General features: G+C 50.8%; 1 protein-coding gene across 1 annotated transcript in view; it reads right to left on the reverse strand.

Annotated features, from left to right (window-relative positions):
- The window catches only part of KCNJ6 (potassium inwardly rectifying channel subfamily J member 6), a 109,640-nt gene extending 95,862 nt beyond the window's left edge, over window positions 1-13,778 (reverse strand). The window contains exons 1-2 of the mRNA XM_039229763.1: window positions 13,711-13,778; window positions 9,703-9,797 (exon numbers count right to left, since the gene is read on the reverse strand). Of these exons, the coding sequence (XP_039085694.1) occupies window positions 9,703-9,797; window positions 13,711-13,778 (163 nt within the window). The remainder of the gene's footprint in view (window positions 1-9,702; window positions 9,798-13,710) is intronic.
- Between the last annotated feature and the right edge of the window lie 10,359 nt (window positions 13,779-24,137).

Here is a 24,137-nt window from a genome sequence, read left to right on the forward strand (position 1 = left end):
CATGGGCCGTGGTGACAGGCAGCCCTTGGGGGAAACTATGACGCCCCATTTGGCATTCCATATCTCCTAGAGCTGACTTATTAATAGCCCATAGATTACAAACAGCGTAGTGCTCCCCTGCTCCTGTGGTCTGTCGGCTGCAGTGCTGTTTGGGTTGCGTGCACTTGGGATCTAGTCCTTTTAAAATTACATTTTCTCCTGCTTCGGCGCTCCTCCCCTGAGGCCCATTGGCACTGTTGTGTGCTCTGCTGAGCCTGCACTGAATCAGTCTTGTCTCTCGGTTCTCCAGCAAAGGTTTATTTGATTTCTTTAAAGTCACTTCGTTGAAGTCGCAGCACAAGTACAGGTGCCGAAGTAATTACATCTGCTCTTTTTAAAAGGAAAAATAAGAATCTGTGCCCTTCTCTCAACTCTGCCTTCACTGGTGGAATTCAACGAACGACGTGTCCTTGAAAAGTCATGTTTTATCCAGTTTTGCAAACTTTTGACTTACATTGTAAATTCACCGATGTTGGTGTTCATAACCTGAAATCTAGTACAGCTGGTCCTTGAGCAACATAGGTTGGAACAAATAGGTGTTCACTTAGCACATGGAGTTTTTAAAAAAATTTTAAAAAGCCTTATTTATTTATTGAGAGAGAGAGCGAGAGAGAGAGAGCGAGAGCGTTAGTGAGCACAAGCTGGGGAGGGTAAGAAACAGAGGGAGAGAGAGAATCCCAAGCAGGCTCCACACCATCAGTGCAGAGCCCCATGTGGGGCTTGAACTCACAAACTGTGAGATCTTGACCTGAGCTGAGATCAAGAGTCGGATGCTTAACTGACTGAGCCCACCCAGGCATCCTTAGCACATGGAATTTTTTTTATAGGACAAGACTGTAAATGTGTTTTTTCCTCCTTATGATTTTCTTACTAACTGTGTCTTTCCTTTAGCTTACTTTATTTTAAGAACACAGTGTATACGGCATATAACACCCAAGCTATGTTAATTGACTTTTATGTTTACATTATTTGTAAGGCTTCCGGTCAACAGTAGGCTATTAATAGGTACATTTTTTGGGGGGGTCAAAAGTCATACATGCATTTTTGACTGTGGGGAGTGAGCGTCCCTAACCCCGGTGTTGTTTAAGAGTCCACTTTATTCCTAATTATATCTTTTTCCCTGAGCCCCAGGAAATATTTGTCAAATAAAGTCTCAGGTGGACCAGGAAAAATTTTGTGTGTTTGTTTTAGATGGACCCTGCACTAACTTGAATAATGCTGGTAGTCTTGATAACATGGGGAGACGTGTGGATTATACACTCCTCCTTGGTCAGCAATCTCTGATAACTGCTTGATTCATACAAAACGAAGAGATCCTCTTTAGCTTGGATGGGCCGATGGGCTCATTTTATCAGGAAAAAAATGAGTAACTAGTGCTGGAGAGAGGCCTGTGTTTGTCCCCAGAGGGGGAGACAGGAAGCCCCCCCCCCCCCGTCTCGGGTGACCTCACAGGCCCGTGCTGTCTAATGTGTCATCCGCCGGCCACGTGCAGCTACTGAGCATCTGAAATGAGCCAGCTCTGAATTGAGATGTGGTCTAAGTGTGAACTCAATGGGATTTTGAAGCTATAGTGTGAAAGGTAATCATGGAAAACTTCTCATCAGTGGTGTCCATTTGATTACCTGTTAGAATGACAATATTCTGTATAAAGTGGGTAAATCAAATATGTCACTATGTTCATTTAACCCAGTTCTTTTTACTCTTAAGTGCGCATACTGCAGAATTTAAGATAATACGTGTAGCTGGCATTATACGCCCACTAGTAGGGCTGTTATAGAATATCCAGTCCTCAGCCATGCCTGTTCCTTCTGGTACGTTGGAAATGGCATTAACGTTAAGGGGCAGCCAATGTGCTATCCCAAGTCAGGAAAGAAAAGGATCACCTATGCAAGAGGCTAACTCGAGGACCCCGTATTCGGGGAAAAATGCAAAAGGATTTGGAACTGAGCACAACTGATTGGAAAGAGTTGGGGGGATTCCCGACACGGGAGTGTAAACAATTTTCCAGCTTAGTTTGGAAGTGGTGGCCACGAAGCCAGCTTGTTCACGTGTGAGCTGGCTCTCTGCACACCAGCCATACCTGGTGTGTGCCTGGCTGGAGAATCCAGACAAGATCACATTTCCTGCTGTTGCTGTGCATACCACGGTGGGGAAGGCAGCTCACGGAAAAACAAACATTTGCAAATAGAAAGAGTGAGGTAAAAGAAGGTACTGTGTCTTTTGATTTGCTAATGTATGTTGTCTATTTAATTTTAATTTCTTGTCCTTTAGAAAGACTGTTTTAAGAGACTCCTAAATTTTTTTAAGTTTATTTACTTATTTTGAGAGAGAGACAGAGAGAGTGAGTGGGGGAGGGGCAGAGAGAGAGGAGAGAGAGAGAATCCCAAGCAGGCGCCACACTGTCAGTGCAGAGCCCAATAATTAACATAACATATAATAATATATAATAAATAACAATATTTATATTATTAAATTATAATTAATTATATATTATATATTAATATATTATTAAATTATATATTTATAACATATAATAAAATAAATAACAATAATTGCCAGACACAGGCATCCAGTGTTGAAGGAATGAGTCATGGTCCCAGCTTTGAAGCACTGTGACATCACCTATATAGACAGTCACACAGTCTGTCACCCTGCCCTTTCTCGCCAAGTCAGTTAATTATTCCAGATTGGCTTGTCAAGGATGCTTGCTGGGATCACTTTACAAAATATGTTCAAGAAAGTGCAAACGCTGTAATCACCAGTAACCCATTCCTCATTGCCCTTCCCCGGGGCCCCCCAAAGATCACGAATGTTAAGACTTACTTGGGTTTGGTTTGATTCTATACCTTTGGCTTAGATCTTTGCCCAACCTACTGGTAGACCTCACTGCAGAAAAGTGTGACTGAAAATCTGGTGAACATTCTGGATCCTGCCTCTGGGTTCCTCTTCTCAGTGGCTCTCCCTGGCCTCTTCCCTTGCCTCCCCACTTCAATGTGGGAGGCCCCAGAGTTTGTCCTCAGCCTGCTTCTCTTCTCATACCTCACCCTTTCTCAGGCAGAGGTGACTGTTCTGAAATTCTCCTCCTATTTAGATGACTCTCACATCTGGCTCTGCAACTGAAATCTTTCTTTTAATTTCTACACCGCCATGTTGACACCATGAGATGTCGCCTGGATCTCCTTGCGGGATTCTCAAAGTGAATGATTTCAAGATGGAACTCCTCATCCCCATGCTGTCTGGGCTAACTGTTCTTCATCTGCCCCCACAGAGCCCCTCTGTATCCTTTTGATGCTCTATATCCCCGTAGAATGGCTCTTATGGATGCACCTAGTCTCTCATGTCCCATGGCTTCCTGCTGGGTTCCTCATGGGAGGCACTGGCAGGAGACTGAAGGGCAGGTGGAAATGGAATCTTCCTGTAGGCTCCAGGCTGAGCTGCAATGGATTGAGTTCTTCCTACCACCATACTCTCAGTTAGTGGTTCTGTCTAGTTTTCTCCCTTTGCACCTTTAGGCTCAGGGTGATGGCTCCAGCTGTTCCCAGCCCTGGCATGCCTCCCCATCCATGGCTCGTCTCCCCTGGCCTATCCCGTGCCTCCAGAATCTTCTAGCCCTCCTCTGTCCACCCCTACCAGGTGTGCATGCTGTCTCCTGAAGATCCTGACACATGCCTCTACCATGTGTTCCTCCCCTTCACGTGACTCCACAGAAGGCAGCGGCTTGTGGTGAGAACCCCAAGTCAGAAGCCAGATGCATCCTTGCCTCTTTCCTTCACCCCACTGCCAGCAGACCCCGAGTGTCACAGCTTTGTCCTCATAGATTTTCCTCATGCCCGCCCTTTGCTATCTCCACTGTGACAGAACTGTTCAAGATGTGGAAATAAACGAAGCCCAACCAATGAGAAAGCAAAGGCTATCATTTATTTAGAGTTTGCGACAGCAAGGTTGTCAGCCGCGTCACTTGCACTTTGGCAGAGACCCAAAGGCAGGCAGGGGAGTAGGAAAGCTTCGCGCTGGAGAAACGGAAGGGCTGCAGGCAGGCCCTGACGGAGGCTAGGGGTCTGGAGGACCCATAGGCAGCTAGCAGTCGGGTCTCCTAAGTGATTAATCAGGGGTACGTATTTGCCTTTCTCTAGTTGGTGTTAATTTGGAAGAAGAATGAAGCACCAAGGAGGCCGTGGGTTATTCATCGAATCCTGGCCATCCTGGGCCAGCTACGATGGAAGTCGTCGTTTAGCTCCCTGGGTTGTTCCTGGAGGTGCAGCGTGACACACAGCTGGCTGGCAACCTGGGTTGTGGATTGGACCTGAGGGGCAGGTTTCCTGGGCCCGGCGGCTGCGGCTTGTGGGTCAGAGTTTTATTTTTATCTATGGTCTGGTTATTGCCCATTTGCATCTTCAGTTTCTCGGGGTGGATGCCAGTTTTTACTAAACAACGGCCACAAAGCTTTTATGTTCTTGGTTAAGAAGATAATATATCCTCTTGGAGAACATTTTAAGCAATGCGGGAAGGTATAAATTATAAAGAAGAGAGCAAAAACCTCACCCTGGGTCCTGCCAGCAGAGGTAGGCACTGTTCACCTTTCTTTTTTCTTTTTCTTTTTAATTTTTTCTTAAGACACGTACAAGAGTGCTACTCTTCCTTTAAATTTTTTCTGAATGTTTATTTATTTTTGAGAGAGAGAGAGAGGCAGAGTATGAGTAGGGGAGGGGCAGAGAGAGAGGGAGACACAGAATCCCAAGCAGGCTCCAGGATCCCAGCTGTCAGCACAGAGCCGGATGTGGGGCTTGAACCCATGAACTGTCAGATCCAAAGTAGGGCGCTTAACCAAGTGAGCCACGCAGGTGGCCCATTCACGTACTTTCTAGATCCCTCATCAATTTCCATCTGGATTACAGCTGTCATGTCCAAGTCTGGGCCCCGGCTCCAGGCTCTTGTACTTCCCCGTTCTTTTCTGCAGAGCTCTCCTCCATTCAGACCTGACCATGAGCCTGCCCTGCAGTAAACTGTTCAGTGGCCTTCTGGTGAAGCCCATGCTCCTCGGCAGGGCTCCCTATGCCACTGATGATGCCAGCCTGGCTTCCCTCTGCCTGAACCTTCCATCTCGCTTCCACACCGGAGAGACCCAAGGATGGCCAAGGCACTGCGTTCTTCCGTGTGGTGTCTTTCCATGTGATGCCCCCATTATCACCCATGCTTTCCCCACTGCCCACGACTTAGCTAAGTCCTTAGGACTCAGCTCCAACTTCCCCTCCCAGGAGGGTCCCCAGCCAGTCAGTTTGCATCCTCAGCACCCAGCGCCTGTCCAACGATGGCACCCAGCACGCCCATGACAGTGGCTGGCTTCCACACCACTTTGCGCAGACAGATCCTGAACTTGCAAAGGTACGTGCTACATCTCACACATTTTCTCCACAGCCCAGGGTCTGTGGTGGAGCCAGAAACACAAGGGAGGCTCCATAGACATTGCCTGAAAGACTGAGTTGGTTGGTGCATAAAATTGTACGAATGTGTGTGTGTGTGTGTGTGTGTGTGTGTGTTCCATACACATATCTGTAGATGGCCTGGTTGTGTATCAGGTTGATTTGAGGTATTGATTGGAAAGCCCAAACACTTCCTTTCCACAGGGTGCCTACTTAAACCATTAAAAAAACCCTTTCAGTTATGACTTTTAAATGTGGTTGGTGCCATTTCTCTATACTTTGCCTTCGTTGTTATCCCTCCTATCTAATAATCTGACAAAGATCTGTGGGGAGTAGAATGTTCTATTCACGAAAATACTTTGAACTTTTTGCAGGAAAATTCACTTCTCCCTAAATCAATAAGGCAGTCCACACTCCCTCCTCAATTACAGATAGCATGAATACCTATTCCTCCCAATGGCAGAACTTAGGGAGAGATGGCTGGCAAGTGACGCAGAGGACCTAGGACTCTCTGGAAGTAGAAAGAATTAGAGATCCGAAGAGGCAGAGGCACAGATCAGGTGCAGGGCTCCTCCAGGGACCCACAGCTGCTTTGCTAATGGAGGCTTTTTTAAAAAACTATGTGAGGGGCGCCTGGGTGGCTCAGTCAGTTAAGTTCCGCCTTTGGCTCAAGTCATGATCTCACAGTTTGTGGGTTCAAGTCCCGCGTCGGGCTCTGTGCTGACAGCTAGCTCAGAGCCTGGAGCCTGTTTCGGATTCTGTGTCTCCCTCTCTCTGACCCTCCCCTGCTCACACTGTCTCTCTCTCTCTGAGAAATAAATAAAACATTAAAAATTTAAAAAAATAAAAATAAAAGACTATGTGCATTGTTGCAGAATTGTACTTGTCAGAGCAAGCCTATCAAAGAGATGGGTCTTCAGTTGTGTTTGGATCAGGGTGGCTTGGTGGGCTAGGCGGTGGGGGCCAGGCTCCATGGCTTCAAGGATAGGAGTAGACAAGACTTTCAGATGTCAGGAGTCCAACCCGAGAAATCACAGAAGTGTTTGAGTTTTTTTTTTTTTTTTTCTCAGAGCTTGTTTTATGTTGATGACAATATGGCAGAATCGGTATACTGGGAATAGAAAATAGCAGTGTTCATAATTACAAGGGCCAGGTCTCAGCAGAAGGTTTCCGAGGTGATTTCTTTGAGTATTAGATCGGGTCTCTGGCTCCTGCCACCGACTCTCAGTTCCTAACGGGCTACACTGAGGTTCATGGCTGCTCTAGGAACTTGCAGCTTAACGTCATTTTTGCCCACTTTACTCAAATTCGTACTCAGTTTGTCATACAAAGGACAAACTCAGTGGGTCTGAGCGCCCTCACTGGGGTTTTATTGATTTGACACTTGGAAGCCACGAACAGGGGACAAAACTGTAAGAGAGACCTAAGCATGACATATTCCTATGTGATCTTCGCATTGTGCTGTTTTATCAGGTAAAGAACAATCTATTAGTCTTGAGTAAGCAAGGGATATTTAACCCTCAAATGTCATCTCTCTCTCTCTTACACACATACACGTACTTTTTTGGTAGGAGGCACTAATTATAGAAAAGTATAGATGGATCTCTATAGTTTTTGCGTTGGGGCATGGGCAGTTTGGGTGATAGGTAAGCGTCGGGTTGGGTAGTGGTAGCAGCTATGGAGGCGGCCACGGGGCATGTCTGCCCAGGGAGAGAGGGCAGGAGCAGGCATTGGCATTCTTTCCAGGAAGCTGGACTTACGCATGGAGCACACAGCAGAGCCAGGAGCAGCTGTGCTTGGGAACCAGCTGGGCGGAGAATGAATATATGTGGATAAGGCTGGGCGAACACCACCATCACTGGAAGAAACATCCTCTAGTGGTGGACGGAACGTGGGCTGTGCCAGAAGCCCTGCAGGAGCTGCTTAAGAAACACACTTGGACTTGGTTTGCTATTGGCTGCATGAGATGGACCTTTTATTGCACCCATGCCCGGAGCGTGGCCGTAACTCTTTGTGCTGTGAGACAAAGTAGAGATGTCAGGGCTGTCCTGGCCTCCTTCCAAGGGGACTTACATGCAAACATAAAGGAAGGCTTCACATTTGAGCTCACGGTATTGCAGGGAACCAGGAAAGTCGTGTGTGGGTCATGATCCAAAGTGACTTTAGTCTATTAGCTTAAAAATTGAATCTTAAAGATGCTAGAGGTTGAAAAATGGTCTTAGGCAAGTTCTTTAGCTTGCTACAAGGATATAATCTATGGAGGCAGCATGGGATTCAGGGAAAACCACTGCCTTTGGAGCCAATGTGCCAGAGTGAGTGAATTTGTCAAAGGGTAATAATCCTACCTGCCCGCGCTCTGCCTCCTTCTGTCACCAAGGGACCTTTAAGCAAGTTCAAACAGACTGTCAGTAGAATGTTGTCTTAGAAGAGGTAAGGGCTGGGCTAAAAAGCCACAGATCTGAACCCTTATCTGGGGGGTTACACATTTGTATAGGTTAAAAACTGTTTGGGGGCATCTGGGTGGCTCAGTCAGTTAACCATCTGACTTTGGCTCCCTCTCTCTTTCTCTGCTCCTCCCCTGCTTGTGCACACTCTCTCCCCCCCTCTCTCTCTCAAAAATAAATAAATAAACATTAAAAATCCTGTTTGCTGCTTTATTGGTAGCAAAGCACAGAAGCCTACAGTTTTGTAATCGTTTTATTAGAAACTAAAACTTGAGGAAAACTGTCTAAAGTTATGATCTTGTTACACACTTTAAAAAAGCCCTTGTTATGTGTTTAGGGTTCATAAAATTAATGAAACTAACTACAAATCATCTGAAATGACAGGATTCTATTTCTACTTGGCATGATGTTTCCATGATGTCCTTTTGAAGGCGCCACTGGACAGTTGAGAGAAGATCCTTGAGAGCCAGGAAGGAATTGTCTTATTTGGACAGGGTGGCTAAGAACAAGAGAGACAGAGATGCACACACAGAGAAAATGCCATGGGAGCTCCTCTCGATGGCACGAACATTTGCTAAGTGTCTAATTTCTCATTGAAATTTCATGCCGAACTCCACGATGTGGCTATAGTGTGAGCCATTCTGGACTGCTATTCTATTAGCAAAATGTGGAAAGTGTGACCTGCTCACACGCTGAGAGGGCAGAGGCTTGGTTCTCCTCACGCTAGTGCGGGGCCCAGGAGGAAGAGGAAGAAAGTGGGCACTGACATTATCATAAGGATGTACCCTTCTTCACACTTACAGGTAAGCGTGCGCTGGGAGTGAAGTGCGAGGGTTGCTTCGCCGGTGTTTGGTGAGTCTGCACTGGCTGAGTGCAGTGAGTAGTGTGAGAAGCTTCTCTGCTCAGCCCACCCCGGGGACTGGACGGTTGTAGGGAGTCCAGCTGCCCCCAGACTCTCCGCCTCGGAGTATGAGCTTCCCTCTAAATATAATATTTATGGTGCCACAGAAGGGTCGTGGCTAAAGCGATTCGGTTCCTGTGTGCTGAGTTTAAAAGTGTAATTGTGGCACCTTTTAAACCACTTCCCCCCAAATCTTCAGCAGAAGGGAGAATGATGTAGAAAACGAACATCGCACAAAGCAAAGCATCGTCCGGTCTTTCCTATTAGGAGGTCTCTGAAGCCAGGAACTGTGTTTTCTTGACTTCAGGATTCTCAGGCTCCAGCACAGATGGCATATAGCAAGTCCTCAGTGCACCCTTGGTGAAGGAAGTAAAGAAGAAAGGAAAGAAGGAAAGAAGAAAGGGAGGAAAGAGAGAAGGAAGGAAGACGTTTTCACGGTATGAACAATACACCAAGTTAAAAAGCGTGTATCGGCACAGTTAAAGAATGCTCGGCGGTGGAAAGCGATCTGTCTACAACTGATGGTAATCTTATTCCCTCGCAAATTCAGTCCAGCTTTCGCTGGGTATTGAAAGTGTGCCTTCCGGGCATCTGAAGGATTGTTGTCCATCAAATGGAAAGCAGAGAAGCGGTGCACCCGCAACGCAGGCTGCTCTGTGTCTTCACAAGACCTTGGGCACCGGAACCTGCCGTCCTCGGCCCCTTTCAGAGCGATTTTCCGGGATGAGCTGCCCCATTCATCCCAAGCCCCCCCGCAACTCTGCTCACAGCTGATTGGAGCAGAGATGGGCATGTGATCAAGAAGACAGCTGCTATAGGCTGATCAGCAGCCAATGAGGTGGCCTGACGTGGAGCCCTGTCCAATAGGAGATGATTATACTGGATGGTGGCCACTCACCTGGTCTCTTCCCTCCCTGGAAGTCGGCGTGAGCCAGACAGAGGTAGTAGGAGGCACGGAAGTCAAGGAGGGCACAGGAGGGCAGCAAGCAGGACCTTTGCGGGAGGAGGGGAGAAGGGAGCAGAGCCAGGAGCGGATGGGGGCAGGCAGAGTTGTAGAGGTGGAGAGGCTGGGTCCTAGACATGGCCGACTTCCTGCTCTTGGGTCCCCAGAGCCACCAGACCCCATTGGTGCTGATAAATCTTGCTAACAGATGAGGCTTCTGTTCCCAGGAAGCCTGGCTGGGTGGCTACAGGCGACCAGACTGACTTCCTGGGACCTCAAGGAACCCAGTGCCTGCATTTCACTTCTCTAGGCCTCGGTGTCTACACAGCGAGCCAGGCTGGTCTAGAAGCAGCACTAAGATGTGAATTCAGGGTTCTGCAAGCTGTGGGGGGAATGGCGGACTCTGGGAAACAGAACACTTTGCCTCTGCCTGGGAAGGAATTTATACTCAAGTTGGGTGTATATTAAATTGTCAGGCAGGGAGTCAGGGGAAGGCCTCTGAGACAGCAGTCCCAGAGGCGGTGCTGCGTGTTGAGTATGGCTGAGATGGCAACGTGGAAATTGCCTCGCAAAAACGGACTCCTTGAGTAGCACAGGCCTGCACCAGGCCAGGGAAGGCAGCCTGGGTCTCTGCAAATCTGTGGGGGCTTCCCGATGCCCACAGGTGGAAGCAAGATGCTTGGAACTTTCAGAACAACCCGAGGGAACAGTGAGGGCCCCAGATGGCATTTCTCGGCCTGGATGATAGCTGTGATCTTGGATGTTCCCTAGAGCCCTGTACGCAGAACATGGAGACCCATGGATTCTGATGGAAGACGGACCGCAGTGTAAGAAGCTTTGGCCAGGTATACAGTTTGCAAAGGCTGCAGCATTCACACAGTGAGGATCTGTCCCAACCTCATGAACAAAATCGAAGCAGGGACTGGATCTGGAGAGGTGGACAGCCGTCTGCCTGGTAAGCATGTAGGAACAAGAAGTTCTTGGCCGGGCTCAGCTCTGGTGTTGAAAGGGAAATCTGGAGAGAAAGCAGGTGAAAGGCTACTTGGACGATGTTAAGGAAGAATGTGTTTCCGAGAGTTCCCTGTTCCTTTTCATCATGTGAAGCACCTATTACTTGCAGAAGGAACAAAGGAACGCTGTCACTGTGGTGTGTTTTATAGGTGAGCCCTTGCAAAGTAAGAGGCTACATTCGAAAGAGTCACTGGGATCCTCCGATTGTCAAAGCAGGGGCTGGCCCCAGTCTTCACTCTCCTCTGCCTCTGAAGCATCTGATATCATTGCGCTCACTCCTGTGGAATGATCTCTTCTTCCCCGGTTGGATTTTATCCCGCTGGGAACAGGGCTGGACCGCTGAGCCTGTGCTAAATGACTTCAGAGCATAGGGCTGTGCCTTTCGATCTGAGATCAAAGATGGCATGCCTAGGGGCACCTGGGTGGCTCAGTCAGTGAAGCGTCTGACTCTAGATTTCAGCTCGGGTCATGATCTCACGGTTCGTGAGTTCCAGCCCTGAATTGGGCTCTGCACTGGCAGTTTGGAACCTGCTTGGGATTTGCTCTGTCCCTCTCTCTGCTCCTCCCCAGCTTGCTCTCTCTCTCTCTCTCTCTCTCAGTAAATAAATAAACTTAAAAAAATAATCTTAAAAGATGGCATGCCTAAAGCTAGTTTTCATGAATGTTTAAAACCATCTGGGGCCTGGGAAATACATAAGATACTGCAACCAACAGAGTTAAACATGGATGTCCTCTGCAAACTTATCCTCAAAGACTGGCACACGGAAGAGGAATCACTGGAGGAAGACAATCTCTAGGTCAAGGACGTGCCAGGCCATCCCTGAGAATGTGTTCCTGGTTTGTTTGTTTTTCCCCTTTGTTTAGTTGAGCACGGTGATGTTTCCCCAGAAAGGGGAGCTTCTGGGATCCCAATGAGACAAAACTGTCACTCTACAGTGCTGTTTGCTTGGGCAAAATGAAACTGGCTTTTTACAAAACCAAGAAGCAGCTGAAGTAGAAGGGGTTTCATTGGCTCTTTGCTTTTCTTTTTTTAATTTTTTTAAGTTTATTATTTTGAGAATGAGAAAGGAAGAGGGCGAGTGAGCTTGTGACATGGGGGAGGGGCAGAGAGAGAGGGAGAGACAGAGAATCCCCAGCAGTCTGTGCCCTCTTAGCACAGAGCCTGATGTGGGGCTTGATCTCATGGACTGTGAGATCATGACCTGAGCTGAACTCAAGAGTCAGACTCTTTACCGACTGAGCCACCCAGGTGCCCCTTGTTGACTTTTTTCTAGTTGGTCACGATAGCTCAAAGCTTCTGGTATGGACTGTGTCTTTCCAGAGCTTGGCATTTAGTAAGAACCCAATATGTGTCATTTGTTGAATGCATAAATGAAAGTAACACACTTTGTCCTTATCTCCTCTGGCTCTGGCTTATCAGGTTTGAGACTGTCTGTAGCCGACAGAACACCAGACTCCATGCCGTCATGTGCCTCATACGGTGGGGTGTGTGAGGCTCTGGTGATGATGTAGGTGAAGGGACTATGCACACCAGGAATCGCGGTCCCAAGCGAGGGGCTGTGCATAAGCTGTGGGGAGAGAAGGCGTGGCTAGGTCTGCCATCTCCCTAGTTTTGATACGTTTCTTACCTCTGATGTTTGTGATGGTGGACGGAAGGCCTGGGATTCCTTCCTCAGGATTGGGGGCAACCTCTTTTCCTTTCTGGGTTTGTGTCCCTAGCCCTTCAGCCATAGCCTAGGGTCATGACCCCATGCCAGGGCTGTGGGCCACAAGGCTGGCACAGGTAAGTGCATCTGAGCAGTGATGCAGGTGAGGTGGGAGCAGTTGAGGTATCTCAGGACTCGAGGAGTTTCACCAGGGAGCAGAGCGACACTCCAGCCAATTCTAATATGTGCTGATCAGTAAAACACAGAGACTGCGAGTCTGCCAGAGAAACAAATCTCCATTCCTCCAAGACCTGTGTGAGACCTCCTTGTAGATCTCAGAAAAGCAGTGACTGGCTTAGTTGATCAAAAGTCAAGATAAACAGAATTTTCTAATGCTACAGAAGGAGCAGAAATCACAAGAAAGAAGGAATAGAATCAAAAGGAGCTTGGCTAACTTTTATAGTCCCTGGTTGTCTATTTCTGGAAAATCTATGCTCAGTGGCATCATGAAAAAAAAAAACCCACACATACACACAAACACACACACAAAGGTTCTCAGAGAAGGCAAGGAAAAGCTGGCCCCAGGGATAGAAGACGCGTTTCTGAGACTTTTTCTGTGTTCTCGAAGTCCTGCAAATCTTCAAATGCTGCCTGAGTGCTTTTCATCTGTAGTTGAAAGTCTTTTTTTTTTTTTTTTTTTTTTTAAGAAAAACCAAAGATAAAGCAGGGAGAGGCCAGGTTTTCTTTACAACAACACACTGGGTTTGGAGAAGCAAATCTGTGCACTTTGTCATGATAGGCAATTAACGGGAAGAAGGACCTGAAGCCACCATGTTTTCGATGGCCATAACTGGGAAGACTGCAAAGGCATCCTCTGTGCCTTGGGCCCGAAAGGAAGGACAGCCACCTCAGGTTCCTGCTCAGCTCGCAAGATGCCATGCTGAGTGAGGGGGTGCTACCACGGGGCCACGCCCGGAGCGAGAGGGATGGAGAAGAGGATGTGGTGTGGGTCCCTAGAGCCCAGTGGTCAGTCGAACAAAGGCTGCTTCTCACACAGCTCCTGTTGGCCCTTGGTGAAGCCATCAATGTTTGGGGACCTTTTGTTGGGTGAGCGCTTCATGCCAAATGCACAAGCTGTTGTAAGTCTTCACTCCATGTCTGTGAATGGTCACTCGGTAGAGACGGAGAGGGAAAATAAGTGCCCAGCGGGGTTCATTTCATTGAGATGCCTTTGGATGAAGCCTCCTTTGGGTTCTATGGATGGATGGACAGCACCACGGCTCCTTTATCTGGAGGTGACACGCACCCGGAGGCTGCATGGAGATCGAGGGACATAAGCTTGTCCAACTCCTCGCTCTCGGTGGTGGCTTCCATTACGACCCGGGCAGAGCCATCATTAAAAATGAACAAAAGCATAAAATTGACTCCAAGAAAATAAACAATACCACAGATGATTGCTCATTCTGTGTCAGAAATGAAAGCCTGGATGCTGTTTTATAATAAACACAGGGGAGCGTGAAGGCATCCCTTGACAAGCAGACGGTGTGGGCCACAGACCCCAGTGTCAGAGATGCGCCCTGCCCTGGGAATCGGGCTGGCTTGCCGCCCAGGGAGATGATGGCTCATGTGTGTGGAAACAGAAGCCCAGTCCGGGGAGGGGGCCCTGGCCCCCAGAGCGTGCCCACAGCTCTCCCTGCCTTCCCCCTGGGGAGGGCAGGCCCCCTGGCATTGAGGCTGCCTGGCCGGCTTCACAGCAATGCACGGCGTACGGGGCCAATTGTCGAGGCTGTCGTAAGTGCCCTTAAAAGAGTGATAATCTCATTTATTGTCAAAGCAATCATTGCATATTACAGCCTTGTATGAGGTCACACATCGTAATAATCGGCTGGCTTGAGCCCAGGTGGTCAGACCTGATATTCGAGTCCACCACAAAATGTTGCCCTTAGCAACCGATTCTTAATGAAAATAATAACGACCACCACCTCAGGGCCTCAGAATCTCACATCTCGGCCTTTGAGTTCTTTGGATTCCAGGTCCCTGCCTTTGTTCACCTCCTGTGAGTGACTGTCTAGCATCGTGTAGGGAAGTGGTGGCTTACAAGGCCTAAGTAGGCAGGGGGAGGGTGTGGAGGGTGGTGAGAGACGGGTCCCTGCATCTGCTTTGGGCGGCATGCTTTACCTGGCCGTGGTGGGGGGAGTTTCGGGGAGGCTGGCTCTCCCTGGCTCTCCTCTCAGGCTTCTGGGCGTGAAGCCCTTGATAGAGTGGGAATGTGAGGGCATGGAGCTGGGGGGGGGGTGGAGGTCGCCGTGAACCTCACTGTTTGCAGACATTTGCAGGGCCGATGCAGAGTGACTTCTCGGGTTCCTACAGCTGTATTGTCTTTCCACCCAAAGCGTGTGCTGAGGTCGGTGTGTTTGCAGAGCGGGGGGAGTGTATGGACTCGCGGGAGCTGTTTGGGGGGCGGTTACCTTGTGCAGGGGCTGTAAATGCTACCTCTGCCTTCAGTTCTTAAAATAAGTCTGCATGGTGTGGCTGGTAAACCGGCCCTCAGAGAGGGGAGTGTGGTGGGAGTGGGGAAGAAGCCCTGATGTGCAATGTTTGCCGATTTCCACGGTAGAAATGCACCCATAGGGCTGATTTCAAGCCTAGCGGTTTAGCCAGCCCACAAAGTCCCCGAATATTTACCAGGCAGCTCTCCTGAGCCAGAGGCGCCGGCTCATTTAATTAAGAATCATTTGCTAAGTATTTGCGATCCTGCAGGCAAGGAAATTGAGGTGCAGAGGTCATGCAGTAAGAACAGAACCCTAGTCTGAGCCTTCTGCTTCACAGCCTCCTGGTTACCATGTGCCCCTCAGCGGCGAGCTGGTCTGAGTTCAAGGCTGGGAGGAGGTTACCCCCCACTTAGCCCCCTAACCCCGCCCCCCTTCCAGTTCAGCCTCCCGCTCCTGTAGGTCAGGCGGCCTGGAGAGCTGACTGTCCCTCTGGACACATCCCTGGCCCTAGCTCGCTGTCGCCTTCTTCCTCTCTGCTGGCTCCCAGCTGGTCTGCCACTGGGCCCGACTCGTCCTCAGCGCCCTTGACGTCTCCTGCCGCCCTTGCCCTCCCCGCACCATCCTTGAGTGCGTCATGCTGGGAAAGGTGGTGACCCCCACAGCCAGTGGCAGAATATTTGAGAACCTGGAGACTGAGTCCAAAGGAAGAGCCGCCAGGAAGGGAAGTGGGAGGCTGGCTCTCTGCCCGGGGTCTGGTCACGCCCACATGCTCACCGGTGGCCATAACCCTGCCCTCCCCGATGTTCCAGAAGCTCTGACATTCTTTCTCTCCTTGGGGCCCTGGAGCTGCGGGTCCATCCACTGGAATGCTCCTGCCTGGGCTACCCTAGCTCTGGCTTCTCTTCACCCTTTGGAAAGCCTTCCCCAATCATGCCATGTGAGGAGCTCTCCTGGTCCCCATATAGCCCCCGACTGTTTTCCTTCCTGGCTTTCATGTCGTCCTGTAAGCATTTTATCCAACTGCTCAGTATGTGTTCCTCTGACCAAACACGTTGCAGTGGCTTCAAACCACGTCGGTAATTCTTGGACTGCTCTTCCTTCGTAAGGTGGGTCTTAATTCTGCTCCTTCTGGAATGTGGGCCAGACCGAGTGGCTCTTTTTTTTTTTTTTTAATTTTATATTTTTTTTATTTCTGAGAAAGAGAGCGCATGAGCAAGCAGGGGAGGGTCACAGAGAGAGGGAGACACAGAATCTGAAACAGGCTCCAGGCTCTGAGCTGGCTGTCAGCACAGAGCCTGACGTGGGGCTTGAACCCACAAACTGTGAGATCATGACCTGAGCCGAAGTCGGATGCTTATCCGACTGAGCGAGTGGCTCTTCTGATAAAGGGAACACGGTGGGAGCTACAATGTCAGAACTTCTGAAGGGGGTTCGTAAAAAAGATGACCGCTTCCCGGCTCTGTCTCTCTGGGGCTGTTCCCTCTGGGGGAAGAACTTTCTCACTGCTGGCTGTGGCCCTGCAGGGAGGCCCCGTCAGGAGGCACGCACTCCTCCACCGACAGCCAGTGCCAGCTGGCCAGCTCTGGGCCCGAGTCCCCTGAAACCGACCCCCAGCCAGGTGAGCCTTCCAATGGCCGTGGCCCCAGCCAACATCCACTGGGGCCTACAGCAATCCTGAACCTGACCGGCCCCAAATCCCACAGAAACTTCCAGACGTGAGGTTTCCTGCTATTTAAGCAACTGACTTTGGGGGAGTTTGCAGAATGAAAGGCTGTCATTGGCCTCGTTCTGTGGGTGGGGAGACAGAGGTACAGAGAGGTGAAGCAACTCACCTAAGATCGCACAGAGCACAATTCAGACAGAGGCGGTTGGGCTGCACAACCCATGCCCTTAACCATGACACCAGCTGTCTCCCTGTGCCCCAGACCCTTTGCACCTGTGGACCATGTACCCCAAACAAGGGACTGTTTGGTGGTGGGAAGCCCGGGGCCCTCGCCTCCACAACCAGATGCGAATCCCGGCCCTGCCAATGGGAGGCAGGCTTCCGAGCCTTGGTCTCCTCATCAGGGACTCAGAGTCCTGCCTCCGGATCTCCAGCCATCACCTCGTCATGTGCTGGGGTCCCTGCTCCTATGTCTGCTTTGAACCCCCAGCGAGCTCCTCCCACTTGCCACCCTGTCTTCTCCTTTCATCCCTGTCTGCGGCCTTTTGGGCACAAGAGCCTCCTCTAAGACTTGACGAGGCCAGCCTCCTGCCTTTTGTCAGAGCTTACCTGGCCCTGATGTCATCCCAAACTGGGGGCCCAGAATGGAGAGAGTTCAGTCCCCTTTCTTCCTTACTTGTGCTGGTAATGGGCCTTTCTTTCCCTCCAAAACCTCTTTCTGGAGTTGGGGTGAGGGGGCGCCGTGAGGCCTGAGTGGAGAAGGGAGTGGCCAGAGGCCCTCAGGTGCGGTGTCTGGGCTCAAAGAGGGACACTTGGCTCAGACAAAGCCAGGGTGGTGGAGAAGGAGCCAGAAGGAAGTCAAGCATCATGGGTTCTGAGGCTCTGAGTTCAGGCTCATGAAACCCAGCAAGCAAATGTGGCCGCGGTGTATGTGTGTGTGTGCATGGGGTGTGTGTATGTGCATGTGATATGCGTGTGTGTGCATGTGGTGTGCGTGTGTGTGCTCGCATGTGTGCACCTCTGCTTGTCATGCTGAACTTCTGATGCATTTTACCCCCGAGCCCCATAAAGACCATGGGGCAGAGGGCAGCGTCGTGAGCCTGAAATGAGTTAAACAGGAACAGAAGGGGAGCAGCTGACATGGATTTGGGGCAGCCAGGGACTTCAAGCACCTGACCGCAGCGACATTTGTCTGCCATTTGCTAGTTTTCCTCAAATGTGTGGACCAGATTTGACCTGAAATCTGAGATACTGGGTGTTGAGGTTTTTTCCTGGTGAGAGCATCGCACCGCCCCCCCTTCATCAGGAGGCCCACGCCCTCCATCTGAGCCATCTCCTCCATTCCGCCTTAGCGGGACAGTCACCCTGAGGATGTAGTGACCCTGCAGCTGCTGTAAAATGTGGCCCGGCAGTGTCCCCAAGCCAGGAGTGCCGGGCACCCCCTCCCAGGCCAGACTCTGTCAAGGAGACTTCCCCCTTCTCTGGACACAGGCCTGGCTAGAGCTGGTGCAGAGGGGGCGGTAAGGAGCCCTCCGTGTCCCTACCCCTCATCCAGAGGCCCCGAGGAAAGCGCTCAGTGTCCCACGGAAGTGACAGTAAAAGCCCATCCGGTGTGGCTTCCCTGCTTTCTTGGGGGCCCTGCTCAGCTTCGGGGCCCTGGGAGTCCCCGCACGTAGTGTGTCCGCATGTACTGCCCACCCAGAGCCACGCTGCTGGGGCCCTCCTGGGGCGGAGGCAGACACCTGGCCTGTGAGAGGCAGCTCCTGAGAGGAACAGGGAACGAGGCTTCCTGCCCAAGTTACTAGAAAGTTTACAAACCTAAAGACCAAGCCGGACACAGGGTGTCCAGTCCTGGGTTGACAGGCTGGCTGGGCCCAAGTCTCAAAGGGGACGTGGGCCCGCCTCCAGGAGCTGGCCATGCCGGCGCTCTCACTGGCGCTCCCACAAAGAGGCCAGAGGACGCTGGCGAGATCAAGTCCATACACTTGTATGCTGACGCCTACAGACTGGAGCACCTGCTGACGGGGACCGAGAGGGTCTGCCACTGAGGTGCAGGGTGGGCCCCTGAGAAGGCCAGCAGATAAATAACACCACGGCCTTGACACCCTATGAGGCCCAGTCTGGCAGAGTCACACACCCTCGGATGTTCGTGCATGTGCGTAGCTACCTTTTACAATTCGTTCGGATGAGCTGCTGTACTTCCGGATCCCAGGAGGTTCAAGAAAATTCCACCGTCTCAGTGCCCCCCCCCCCCGCCCCCAACATCCAGGAGCAGTGGCAGCCATCAGCCATCTTTGGGGTGGGGGCCCAGCAGGGCCAGTCTGCACACCCCCCAGCCGTTTCTTACGGGCAGTGGCTGAGAAGAAAGACGTTCAGGGCTCGTTCCAGCAGGGGACTCTTTCTCCCCCGGAATCTGCTTAGAGGAACGAGTGTGGCAGCTGAGGACAGGCTGCTCTGAATGACGCCATCCTCACCGTGGTTCCCCGAGGCTTCTGAGAAGCCCCGAGTCATCGAAAACCACTGATCTGCGGGAGCCACGGACACATCTGAAGCACGAGAGAGGAATTTTCCAAAGTGTCTGGAGAGCACACAGGCTGGCGTCACCCACCCCGGCCGAGTGCCACTCCCATGGGGCAGAGCCTGTGGCCCCCGCTCGGCCTGCGCTGCACCCCACAGGAGGGGCCCTGCAGACCCCTCTTTCAACCCCCGGGACTTGAAGGCAAGGGGGGCTTGAGGGGTGCAGTCAAGGAGGTGATTCTCATTTGAACAGCTGCGCCTCTTACGTGCCCCTGCCCTGCTCCCAAGTCCTGATGCTGGGGGCACCTCGGGGCCTGTCCTGGCCCCTTGGGCTGCTCTGCGTGGCTGGGCCGTGCCAGCAGCGTGGGTGGCTCTGTGTGTCATGGGGCCTTTGCTGGGCCCTCTCCTGGCCCTTCTCTGTCCTCCTCACATCACTGCACCTTGACCCCGAATTGGGGGATGGGGGGACCTGAGGTGTCAGGCAGCCCCGTGGACTAAGCCCTAGTGTGGGGAGGCTGCCCAGCACCCCCCACCCTAGCGCCCCCCGCTGCAGGCTGGGGTGACTCCCGGGCACGGAGGGCCGGGCACGGGTGTGAGCGGTTACCTGCCACCCTCGTTCTCAGTGTTACTTAGTGCAATGCCCACTGGCCTTCTGTGTTCCGGGAGAGCCACCCTCTTCATTTCAGACCAGAGTTCCGCTGCCCACCGACTCCATGGCACTCTTTCTCAGAAGCCCAATTCCTCAGGGGTGGGCTGTTGGTCTGGCCCTGGACACCGCTCCCCAGCCAGCACCCTCCCCTCCCCCCCAACCGTGGCCTGGGTGGCGGACAGAGGCCTGTGTGTGGCAGCGACTGGCTGAGAATCACGAGTGGCCAAGTGTTGGAAGGGCGGGGTCTGAGAGAGCCGGTGGACCCTCCGCTCAGGGACACAACCAGCCTGTGTTGGCTCGATCCCTGTGGTCCCTTTAAGATTTTGAGCCTGGAGGCTGAAGACCTATAATGTCCTCCACTGTGCCACCAGCTGTGACCTCTGTGCCCGGTGAAGAGATGCCGGACCGAATCGTGTAACTCTGCCCCCTCATTCCTCAGCACCTGCCACTCTGGCCCCACACCTCTGCACACCGTTGCCCACAGGGGTGGGGGTAGACAGTCCATCTCCGGAAAGGAAACATTTGCAAACGGTCCTCAGAGCCCACACCCAGGCCCCCCTGGGATCTGGATAGCTGCCAAGACGGCGATGCCAGCTCTCGTCCGGGACGTCTGGAGTCCGTGTGGCCCTCAGGCCTGGCGGTCATGGGCAGGTCTCCTCCCTTACGGTCAAGGATGGCAAGGTTGGTTCCTGAGGCTGGTCCTGCCTTTCTGTGCCCCGCCCTTCTGTGTCCTGCCCAGGCTGTCTGCACAGAGCTTACAGGGTATCCATAGGACAAATGGGGACATTTGTGCCCTCAGCAAGCCCAACTTTGCTGTTTTGAGAGGGAAGGGACTTTGGAATCCCTGCCTGGAGAGGGGTTTTTCAGTGGCTAAATGCTTGCCAGGGTCTCCCACAGGGAACTGCAGGTGGCCATCGTCCCTACGCATGGGAGAAGCCACCCAGCACCCACCACACCCGGAAGAACCAGTCAGAGCCTTGGCTCACCCTTGCTGCAGAGGACAAGGAGCCACGTCCAAGGTTTTATTTCTCCTCTGGCTTCATGGATGACTGAGAAAACCGGGCTTGGGTGGACCAGCCATGTGACAGGCTTTCTGTCAGTGCAAGGCCACCCTCCCTCCACGTGGGTGTGGTAGAACTTGAGGCTGGCAGAGCCAAGTTTAGGCTTCTGAATCGTCCCTAAGATCCTCCAAGAAGGGCAGAGGGGAGGGTCAAAATTTAGCCTCAGGGCTTGCTGGTCAGACCCTTCTTTCTCTATGAGGCTCTGAGTTAGAATGTCTCTTAGCAGATTAGACACTGGGCGCCTCCCCACACACGTTCCCAAGCCACCTCCTTCTCACCACCTCTGCACTGTTTGTGATGATGTGTTTGAGCGGTTATCTGCATGACCACGGGCTTTCCGGTGGACTATCTGCTACAGGTGGGGAGGGACGCGTCCATATGACTCACGACTGTTCCTATGGTATCTGGGCTGTGCCCGGCTCGTAGGCAGTGTTTAATGAATGTCTTCTAAATAAATGATTGGTCTTTGCTCTTTCAAAAAACCTTTGGTTTCTCCCAACTCGCCCATATATCACTATATACTCAAAGGCCATGCTTGATTGGAAGGGGAACCAAGTCCTTGACTAGTAAAGTGGGTTATTTTATTTATTTTTAAGTTTTTTAAAATGTTTGTTTATTTTTGAGAGACAGAGAGATATAGAGCGTGAGTGGGGGAGGGGCAGAGAGAGAGGGAGACACAGAATCCTAAGCAGGCACCAGGCTCTGAGCTGTCAGCACAGAGCCCAACACGGGGCACAGAGCCCGACATGGGGCTTGAACTCAAGAACCCTGAGATTATGACCTGAGCTGAAGTCAGATGCTTCACTGACTGAGCCACCCAGGCGCCTCTAAAGTAGGTTATTTTAACAAAGGTTGCATTTAACTTGCGGTTGAGTCATAGGTCAAATACACCTGTGGGAATTGACAGCAGACACTGTTGATGTACAAAGACACCCACGAAGGAGGTTGTAAGGCTGGTGCTGTCTTGTTGTGGAAATGAGTAGAAAAGCAATTGGTTTGAAGGGACTCTCTTCTTCCAAAGTAACAGGGTGAGAAAACGGATCCGTGTAAGCCATTAGCAGGGTATCTGGAAGGCTGGCAGATGAGGGAGGGAGCAAAGGAACAGGAAGCTGTTAGCCAGCCATGTTCGGAAGAAAAGTTTGAAGGAGTGTGTTACTTTTTGATGGGAGGCCCCCTGATGAGTTTCCAGGAAGTCTGCTGGCTGGTTTGTTTTTTATGGGGGGAGGGCGTACTTGGTCACCGAGTGAACTCAGGCTTTGAAAGTACTTCCGGAACAGGCCTTAACGGAACCAGGTCGTGCAGACAAACCCGAAGTTCTGCAACCACGTGCAGGTCTAGAGGCAACACAGACATCTCACTCCCAAAGCGCACCTTCTAGAAGCAGTAATGCGCTGGAGCCGCTGTCCTGGCTTGGAGACCTGACTTAAATATTCCAGAATTTATATGAGCTGGTTGTCAACCATAGTCATTGTTAAAAATTAAATTGTGTAAACTCACACTTTAAGTGTACTAAAGGCCAAGGTAATCAATACAAAAAAACTCATCACCTTCCTACTTATGTGTCTGTGTCTGTGTTCTGGAAGTTATTTACCTCTGTTGTACCTGTATGGTGGCAATATTGTGTAATGGCCTTCCACGGTGCATCTGTTCCCAGTGGTGACATCGCTTTGATAGCTGGAAGTCAGTCAGAGTGGGAGTATTTATGTATACGATGCAACTTGTCAAATGCAATCAATCGAGCCTTGATTTATTGTTTTGTTAATCCTCAAGATAGATGATTTTGAACTAGGGGCAGTTTTAGCCCCAGGGGACATGTGGCAATATCTGGAGACACTTCAGATGGTCACGAATGGGTGCTGCTGGCATCTAGTGAGTGGTGTCACATGACACATTCCATGTACCCAGGACCAGCCTGCAGCAAAGAACAATGAAATTCCCTTGTCTGAAATGTCAAGAGTGAAGTTGAGAAATCCTGGTCTAGATTTAAGGAAGCAATTAATAATGTAGATTATACTTAAAAGTATGTCATGTCCGTATCCATTCCATTGCGAATACCACAAAGAAACTGATTCTTCCAGTATTAGAAAATTATTTTTCGATTAGCAAAGAAGTTGCTCCCGACCTTGACGAATGAGTGACATCCCAACGTGCATCTTGACTTCCTTTGTTTCACGAAACAAAGATCTCCACCAACATTCGTGTTGGAACCTATACTCATTCATCATTTGCAGCCACAGGTTGGCTGCTGGAGCAGGAGTCCAGCAAAAATTAAAAAAAAAAAAAATTCTGTAAAAATCAGTTGGCGTTGTGGTGTTTACAATAAAAGTGATTATGTGTAGTATTACAAGCACGTTATGTGCTAGACATACATCCTTTAGATCAGCAAAATGTATAGCAAACGTGTGTCTGGGTGTGTCTGTCTGGGTGTGTCTGAGTGTGTCTGGGTGTGCATTCTTCTGCCTGGAGAACCTGTTGATCATCATTTACCAACACACCATTGGCTAGAAGCTGCCAAGTTATCTGATGTTAAACGTAACACCCTCCTTCTGTGTCCTACGCAATGTGTTCAGGAAGCTTCCTCCAGAAAAAGCATGGCGTACTTCTGGGAAGCTATTTTCTGAGAGGGATTAGGGTAGAGAGGAAGGCCAACAGGTGCCTGGCTGGTTCCCTGGGTGGGTGGAATGGGATGGCTCTCTTGCTATGTGGTTTGGTCACACTGAAACCCTACCCACCACTCTTTAAATATCTGCTCCAGAGGCTTGGCTCCAGGGTTTGGTCCAGGCTTTCTGGGTGGCCGCTAGGCCGTCTGGGCACAGGGGCCGAAGGCATGGGAGTGGGTAACGCGGTAACTGCCTGCGATCCACACGGGACTTCATTCATACATTTAATCTATTAGATCCCATTATAGTCCATTCAGAGCAAAAGCCAGAGGAAGAGCAAAGAGGAAAGGTAAACTTTGGGAGCAGAAACAGAATGGGCTGCTCTGGGTAAGAAGGGGCACTGTGATGGCACCCTGGAGAGAGGAAGCATCTGAAGGGCACATCGCTCTTAGGGAACTCAGGCTCCCCGCGAAGGGAAGAGGCACACTTCACTTGTTTGTCAGTTGCGCCGAAGGAAATGAAGATAGAATCTAGAATAACAAGATGCAAGGCTTTTGAGGCCAACTTTGATATTCTGAGGGTCTCCCTTCCCCTTGACACCACTTTTAGTGCTGGGCATTCTGTGTAGGGGATCAGAATCATTCTGGATGTCGTATCTGATAGCCTTAAACTTGTGGCACACACATCTTTGTCCAGGGGGGAAAGCAGGGCCTTGGAGGGATACGATGGCCTCATACTCACCCTAGAGAAA

The sequence above is a fragment of the Hyaena hyaena genome, unplaced genomic scaffold (assembly GCF_003009895.1).
Source record: "Hyaena hyaena isolate Hyena2069 unplaced genomic scaffold, ASM300989v1 scaffold_2, whole genome shotgun sequence".
Taxonomy (NCBI): domain Eukaryota; kingdom Metazoa; phylum Chordata; class Mammalia; order Carnivora; family Hyaenidae; genus Hyaena; species Hyaena hyaena.